General features: G+C 54.6%; 2 protein-coding genes across 5 annotated transcripts; one reads left to right on the top strand and one right to left on the bottom strand.

The window, feature by feature from the left end:
* The first annotated feature begins 1,318 nt into the window (after window positions 1-1,318).
* TOMT (transmembrane O-methyltransferase) lies at window positions 1,319-3,794 on the top strand. The gene is made up of 3 exons (XM_060105576.1): window positions 1,319-1,592; window positions 2,693-2,889; window positions 3,384-3,794. Exons 1-3 carry the CDS (start codon window positions 1,334-1,336, stop codon window positions 3,702-3,704), a joined length of 777 nt encoding a protein of 258 aa, XP_059961559.1. The 5' UTR covers window positions 1,319-1,333; the 3' UTR covers window positions 3,705-3,794.
* A 581-nt stretch (window positions 3,795-4,375) lies between these two features.
* Window positions 4,376-7,054, bottom strand: ANAPC15 (anaphase promoting complex subunit 15). 4 transcript variants are annotated; one of them, XM_060105572.1, is made up of 5 exons: window positions 6,803-7,054; window positions 5,933-6,062; window positions 5,355-5,414; window positions 4,893-5,030; window positions 4,376-4,739 (listed from the first exon to the last, which is right to left on the bottom strand). In XM_060105572.1, the coding sequence occupies exons 1-5, from the start codon at window positions 6,862-6,864 to the stop codon at window positions 4,680-4,682; spliced, it is 450 nt and encodes a 149-aa protein (XP_059961555.1). In that variant the 5' UTR covers window positions 6,865-7,054; the 3' UTR covers window positions 4,376-4,679. The 4 variants fall into 4 exon arrangements, with proteins under 4 accessions (XP_059961555.1, XP_059961556.1, XP_059961558.1 ...); XM_060105573.1 differs by having other exon boundaries at window positions 4,376-4,727; XM_060105575.1 differs by lacking the exon at window positions 6,803-7,054 and adding an exon at window positions 6,200-6,216 and having other exon boundaries at window positions 4,376-4,727.
* Between the last annotated feature and the right edge of the window lie 826 nt (window positions 7,055-7,880).

Genomic DNA, 7,880 nt, shown 5'->3' with positions numbered 1-7,880 from the left:
GTTCTGTAAGTTCTTTGAGGGCTCCTGAAGGGTAGGAGGCAGCTCCAGCTTGTCCCTGGGGTTGGTAACTTGAACTGCAGGTCTCAGGTGACAGCAGCAGCCTCAGCATCAATAATTGACAGCAAGTCCAGCCTGCCTCAGGGTTCTTCCCCACCCCAAGGACTCCCCCTCCTGTCCTATGCTCTGATCTTCCCCAAGCAGGAGGCTCCAGCCCAGGTAAGCAGGGCCCTTGAGTGTGGGTTCCCAAGCGCATCAATTCAGAATTACCGTCACTCACCTACCTATTCACCCCATTCATACACTCCTACTTTAATTTTTAGTCTCCACCACCAGTGGCCTCAAAAGGGTCAGATGGGGCCTCCCTGGTGGCGCAGTGGTTGAGAGTCCGCCTGCCGATGCAGGGGACACGGGTTCGTGCCCCGATCCCGGAGGATCCCACATGCCGCGGAGCGGCTGGGCCCGCGAGCCATGGCCGCGGGGCCTGTGTGTCCGGAGCCTGTGCTCCGCAACGGGAGAGGCCACAGCAGTGAGAGGCCCGCGTACAGCAAAAAAAAAAAAAAAAAAAAAAGGGTCAGATGGTCCAGTGCATGGGAGAAGACAGGGCACTTATCCCAGACAGGGGATGGGGGGAGTGGGGAGAAGAGGCTGAGTTGGGGGAAAGTGTGCGCTGTGTGTATATGTGAATGTAAATGTGAATGGAATGCTGAGAGAGAACAGAGGAGGGGAGTGCAGGGGAGGGGAGATAGGACTGGAGAATAAATATACAATCAAGGACTCTTCCCACCCCTAGGGAAATGCTGACAGAGGGAGAGTCCTGGGGTGGTTAAGGATATCTCATCCTAACACGCCATGGAGTGTTTTGATTGCCTTTACTGAGGCAGAACAGTGACAGTGAAGGGGTTCCTGACTACAAAGTTGTGCTCTTTTGCTACACAGTAATGGGTCAGAGACCAAGCAGGCAGTGGGTAAGGTGGGAGGAGAACTCAGGAAGGAACTGATGAAAGGGGTCCTGAAGAAGAGTGACTACAGAGATAAGGGGAAACGGGTGGAGGGAGCAAGGTGAAGATGAACCAGGAGTAGGAAGAGATAGTTTGGGGTTGGGTGCTGAACATAAGACAGTATGTTGTCCTTGAAAATACATGGGCTTGGAATCAGACCAGCTTGGATTCAAATCCTAGTTCTTCCGTGTGACTCTGGACAAAGGACTCAACCTTTCTGAGCCACGGTGTGTAAAATATAGGGATAACTGCTACTGGTAAGGGCTGCACAAATGACAGGAAAATGACTCGTGGGTTTCCCTCGCTTCCTCCACCCCAGGGCCCAGGTAGGGACCATGTCCCCCGCCATTGCGCTGGCCTTCCTGCCACTGGTGGTGACATTGCTGGTGAGGTACCGGCACTACTTCCGACTACTGGTACGCACGGTCTTACTCCGGAGCCTCCGAGACTGCCTGTCAGGGATGCGGATTGAGGAGCGGGCCTTCAGCTATGTGCTCACCCACGCCCTGCCTGGGGACCCTGGTCATATCCTCGCCACCCTGGACCACTGGAGCAGCCACTGCGAGTACCTGAGCCACATGGGGCCTGTCAAAGGTCAGTGTTCCCTAGCCTTCTGCTCCAGGAAGCACCTCCAAGATGGTGAAGGAAGATCTGGGATCTGCCGCTGCCTTACTGGGAGAATTAGGCAGGTTCTTGATCTTCTCTGGGTCTCTTTTTTCTTCTCTGGAAATGAGGGGGCTGGGCAAAGTTATACATTCATCCAGTAAAATGTATCACCACCTCTTTTGTACCAGGCATGTGCTAGGTGCTGGGGGAGGAGGTAGAGGCCAGGGATGAATCAGCCACAAAGCGGGCATGACACAGGGGAATAACCACCTCAGCACACAACCCAAGACCTGGTAATTATCTGTGTCTGAGTCTTTCTCCCCCATCATGGAGGTTCTTCCAGCCCCTTCAGGGTAGCTGTCTGGCTGGATTTGTCTGAGTCCCAGCTGTCAGCACATGTGTTTTTAGAGTCTCATTTAAGAAATTCATCCAATTCAATGGTTAGAAAGATATTCAATGAACAAATCAAGGGAGAATGAAACTAGAAGGTCTAGCAAAGATCTCTCAGGAGCCTGGACAGTAGTCTCTCAGAAGCCTGGTCTCTCTCTGGTGGTTGTTTCTGCCTGGGCCCTCCTGGAGGAAGCAACATTTGAACTGGGCCTAGAGGGATTGCTTTCGAGTTGGCCAGGTAGTTGAGGACAGAGGTGGGGGAGGACAAAGCCAGCCACATATCTAAGTGTGGCATGAAGAAATGAGCCAGCATGGCTGACTCTGGGCACAGTTGTTTGGGATGGCTGTGGTGGGAAGAATCGAGAGCTGAAACTGGAAAGGTAGGATAGGATCAGGTCCAAGAAAGTTCTGAATGTCAGGCTGAGGATCCCACGTTCAATCCCAAAGGCCTTTAGGTTCATAGGAACCAGGGAGCAATAGGGTCAGATTTGTCAGAAAGATTCCTAGTGGTTGGTGTGAAGGAGGCAAGCTGAGAGGGGCAGGGAGACCACTGGGGCTGCTAGGACTGTAATCCAAGAAAGAAATGAGACTCCCGCTGGTTGGGGGTTGCAGTGGCAAGTGGGCATTTGAGACCCCTTTCCATGAGGGCCCCTGCATCCATCTCCCATGTCTGCTGCAATAACCATCTCCCCCCATAGGTCAGATCCTGATGCGGCTGGTGGAGGAGAAAGCCCCTGCTTGTGCACTGGAGCTGGGCACCTACTGTGGGTACTCCACACTGCTTATTGCCCGTGCCCTGCCCCCTGGGGGTCGCCTTCTCACTGTGGAGCGGGATCCACGCACAGCAGCAGTGGCTGAAAAACTCATCCGCCTGGCTGGCTTCGACGAGCGCACGGTCAGCCCCCACCTCCCCAACCCTGGTCTCTTTCCTGCCACCCTCGGCCCTGCCCTAGCCAGCTTCCCCCATGGGGGAATCCCACCTAGGAGAAGGAAACAGCTCCGCTTAGGGAACTGTGAACTTGGAGAGTGTATGAGCTCTTGTCCTCCTGTTCCAAGTCACTGGCACGTATTTGCTGCTGGATGACAAAGAAGCAGTTACGAGGAAAGTCTCTGGAGCCCAGCAAATCTGGGTCCAAACCTTAGTCTGCCTCTTGTTAGCTATGTGATCTTGGGCAAAGCACCTGTCCTCTGAATCTCAGCTTCTTTACTAGCAGAATGAAAATCACAATGCTGATCCTGACTCCTTGGGTTCTGAGACCAGAGGAAATATGAGAACACACATGGAGACCTAGGCCAGGGCCTGGCACAAAATAAGCCAGTTCCCGGTAGGGTCTGGTGTGGGAGAACAATTGCTCCCACCCTCATCTCCAACTCCTCCCACCCCCACAGGTGGAGCTCATCGTGGGTAGATCAGAGGAGGTGATCCCGCGCCTAAGAACCCAGTACCAGATGAATCGGGCTGACCTGGTGCTCCTGGCACACAGGCCCCGATGTTACTTGCGGGACCTGCAACTGCTGGAGGCCCATGCCCTGCTGCCAGCTGGTGCCACAGTGTTAGCTGACCACGTGCTCTTCCCTGGTGCACCCCGCTTCCTGCAGTACGCCAAGAGCTGTGGCCGCTACCGCTGCCGCCTCCACCACACTGGCCTTCCTGACTTCCCTGCCATCAAGGACGGCATAGCCCAGCTCACCTACACAGGGCCTGGCTGAGGTCCAGGCCCAGGGGTACTTACTGCTGCCTCCCCCCACCCCCCAACCAAGCAAGGACCTCAGAATATCCCCTCCCCTCCCTGCTTGTGGACTGACACATACTGGGCTCAGGGCTAGGGAGGCTCTCCTCCCACCTCTGTCTCACTCTGGCTCCACACTAACCTGAGGCCTCAAGTTCTGTCAGGCTGTTTGATCCCACTGGTCCCCCTCCTTCCAGTCCAGAGTCATGGACTGACAGGCAAGAGACTTCAGCTCACAACACAGCCTTGTCACTGATTTGTTGGGTTACTCCATGGGAGTCCCTGCCCTACTCTGAGATTTAATCTGTTCTAACACCAAGGAAGTTGACTAGGAGAGCTCCAGGGGCCTCCCAGTTCTGGCGCTCAGAAAGCCTGCCTCCCACCCCCCCACCCCACCCCATGCCTTTCCAGGTGGGATCAAAGGAAACAGTAAACACTGAGTTAGAGGCCCTGCAGGAATGGCTGGGTGCAAGCTGGGCCAGAGGAAGTGGCAATGGAGCCTGGGCACACAGCCAGGGCTACCCTGGCCTTCCCTAGCCCCAGCCCATGTGGCCAGGTAGATTTGCCTGAAGTCCCTTGAGAACCCTCTCCCCAAAGCTCAAGAGAAGATGCTGGACTCCTCTAGGCCCCACCAAGAAATAGGGAATAGACTTGGGGAAAAAAATCAGTCCTGTGTCTTTATTAAAGAGAGTTAGAAAGAGACTAGATCTGGCAACCAAGGGATGAGGTGCTGGCCAGAAAGGTGGGGTGGGCTCAGGCCCTGTGGATTCAAGGGCAGACTGATGGCCTGGGAGGGGCCAAGGATACCAGGTGCTGGCAGCAGCTAAGGAGGTGCCCGAGGGTGAGCTTTCAGGCACTGGGGCAGGGGGGGTTGGGTGATCAGCTGGATCCACAGGGGGTCCAGGATAGGTTGGGTGGGCCTGGAATCTTCCTGAGACCACTCTGCCTTGTCTACCTAGATCATCCACTGGTCCTGATCCTGCTCGTTGCCTTCCATGTCCACCTGGAGAGGAGGCTGGGTGTGGGTGGGGAGGGGCCTCAGCCACCCAGCCAGCCCCAGTCCCAGATCCTGCCCCTGGCTGGATCCAGGGTTCTATACCCGATGGCTGCCAGTGAGGTGAGGGGTAGGGGCCCAGGAGCAGAGGCCCTCCCCCACACCCCTGCCTACCTCATTGACCTCTCCATCATCAGGTGACTCATTGTAGTCATTCATCTCATCCATGTCCTGCATGTCCTCATCATCCTCCGAGTCCTCTTCACTGTCCTCGTCGTCATCTTCATCTTCCTCTTCCTCGTCATCATAGTGCTGGTGAGGCAGGGAAGAGCCTATAGCCTCTACAGGTCTGCCTGGGCCAGTTCAAGGACTGGCCCACTTGGAGCCTCTCTCTGGGGACAACGAATGAGCTCCATTCCCCAGTCCTGTCCCACTTTAATCTAGCAGGCTGGTGCACGTTCTGCAGGACCTTAGTGCTGAGCCCAGTGCCCACCCCCTCTACCCTCCTCTCTTGTGTCCTCCACCCAGAGCTGAGGACCACGACTGCTCTGGAGTCAGAGGCCAGACCTTCAGAATTAGAGCAGAGCCTTGGTCCACCTGGGCCCCACAGAGGCCCCATCTGCTGGAGCCACTCACCTCTGAGGCCGGCTTGCCAATAGGTACCAGGTTGTTGTCTTTCTCTGCAATGCTCTGGAGCTGTGGCCACAGGGGGAGAAGAGCAAGGCCAGGGCCCAAGCAGGGCAGTCAGGGGCATGGCACTCACTTGCCCTGCCCCCAGGAAGACCCCCAAGTGTGAAGGAGAAGCTTCCTTCCAGCTCTCTGGTAGATTCAATCCCTTTCTCTCCTGTCATCTGCCACTTACTTATGAACTTGATCCAACTACGTAAACACTCTGGTCCTTGGTTTCCTCATAAGATTATGGTGAGGATGAAGTGAGACTATCAGCCTAGAACATGACATCTGCTAGGTCCTCAATAAACAATCAAAATTATTATTTTCTATGCTTTTGGGAAAAGATCCTGGGCTCCAATCTGGCCTAGAGCTTCCACGGTCCCCTGGCAAATTAGGGTAACACAAAGGTGAGAACCTAGGCCCCCAGCTCAGGACAAAAAGCTCCCCCAGGGCAGGTCTCCAGAGTAGGTCTGGGTCAGCGCCAGTGAAGGGGGGCGGGGCACCTGACTGAAGCTCCACCGCTGTGCTATGTCCTCACTCACCCAGGCCTGATGCTGCTGTTCTTGCTGCTGCAGCTCTGTCTCCTCCACACAGGGTCGATCCAGATTAAACCACAGTGTCTCAGTCACACGGGGGAAGAGTGAGGGAAACAAGGTGGACATGGCTCCTAGACTGAGGAAAAGCGTCAAGTGAATCCAGCTCTCAGATGTGTTTGGTTTTAGTTTTTATTTGGTTACATTTTGATTTGGGGATTGGGTAGTGTGGAAGGTAGCAGGAAAGTACCCCTTCCCTGTGGGAATCAGACAGACCTGGGTTTGAGTCCTGGCTCCACGGCTTACTAGCTGTTTGACCTTGGCCAAGTCACTTAACCTCTCTGAGCCTCAGTTTCCTCATCTGTAAAATGGGGACAATAACAATTATGCCACCCTCATAGTTATTCTGATAATTAAGTAATTTACTTTATGGGTAAGTAAAGCTGTTTGTAAGCTGTTCAAGGAGGGAAGAGAATGGAAGCCAAACGTAGAGAGAGGAAACCAGAATGCGGACTGGCCTTACAAAATTAAAGACAGCAGGACTCTACTGAAACTCTCTCTACCTCCTCCAAACACTGAGACCTACTTTCTGCTCCTCCATGCCACCCAAACCATACCCACCCAGTGTCAGGAATTTTGGACCCTGACCACCTCTATAATGAACCACAGCCAAACTGGGGGGCAGGGAGGGGAGGTGTTATCACGTGCAAGTATGGCTCAGTAAGACATTCTAAAGGCATGAGTAAATGCATGAGCAGATGAAAGACTGGATGAACTAACATGTGAGTAAGAGAAATAGTATATTCAGCTCAGATTCAGCAGCTGAGGGAGCTGAACAGGAAGGTCCCAGAGAATCTGAATTAAAACCTTTCAGCTCACAGGAAAACTGAGGCCCAGCGACAGGCAACGACTGGCTCCAGGTGCCACGGTGAGTTGGGCATAGAACTCTCGCGGGGAAGAGATCCAGGCCGGGCACTAGAGGTGAGCAGGAGAAAAGGATCTACGTCTAATTCTGCTCTTGCCCTAACGCACTTGACCAATCCGGGGCCTGCCGCTGCCCTTCCGTGGAGCTTAGCTGCCCGGCGTGTTTAACAGGCACAACAGAACCCTCAAGTCCCATACGCACTGAAGAGACCGCGGCTCCGAAAGCCCAACCCCTCACCGCAAAGCCACCGCCCATTCTCGGCTTATTATGATAATGACCGTGGAGTTGACCAACAGGAAGAAGGCATGGGCGGGATTCGGGCAGGTATTTGGGGTTGCTAACCGAGAAAGGAGCGGGGCCTGGATAAGGCCAATTAACTGGAAGAACTGCTGGGTGACAGGAAGTGACACCAATGAGTGACGGATCTTGTGCGACGGGGTGGGGCTTAGTTTCGAGGAAGCGGCCAATGAGCTGGAACTCTTTTAATGTTAAAGGGAGTGTGAACAGGCAGCTCGAGGAGGCGGGTCAAGGGAATGAGGTTTCTCTGGGGAAGGGAGGAAAGAAGGGGCAAAGAGACAGCAACAGCAGCCTGTCTTATGTACTTACCGCGCCGGGAGGCGGCAGGCGGCGGCGACCCGGAAGCACTTTACTCTGCCTGAGCGGAAGAACCCATCAGAACCTGGGACACACCAAACGCATGCGTCCTTCGTCTTCTTTTGTTTCCCGCTCCCGCCCACCGGACTGGAAGTGACGTTACATACGTTAGTCACGTGTTGGGTGGAAATTTGGCGCGCCTGTTCTATTGGCCCCGCCCTGAGTCTCAGCCAATCGGCCTCTCCAGCCTGGACCCGCCCCAACGGCCCCATTTAGCCCCGCCTTTCTGTCCCCAGGCGGTATTTGCTTGCCAATCCCTGTTGAAAAACACCTGGCGTCAACCAGCGTTAGTACTAGGGCTGTTTGTCCTGCTGCGTCCCAGGAAAATCAGTCTGCTTCTACCCGAGAATCGGTGGGTGGTTTTACGCCTCGCCCCTC

This window comes from Mesoplodon densirostris, chromosome 7, assembly GCF_025265405.1.
Source record: "Mesoplodon densirostris isolate mMesDen1 chromosome 7, mMesDen1 primary haplotype, whole genome shotgun sequence".
Taxonomy (NCBI): domain Eukaryota; kingdom Metazoa; phylum Chordata; class Mammalia; order Artiodactyla; family Ziphiidae; genus Mesoplodon; species Mesoplodon densirostris.
The sequence above is the reverse complement of the archived record's forward strand: the minus strand, read 5'-3'. Positions and strand labels throughout refer to the sequence as shown.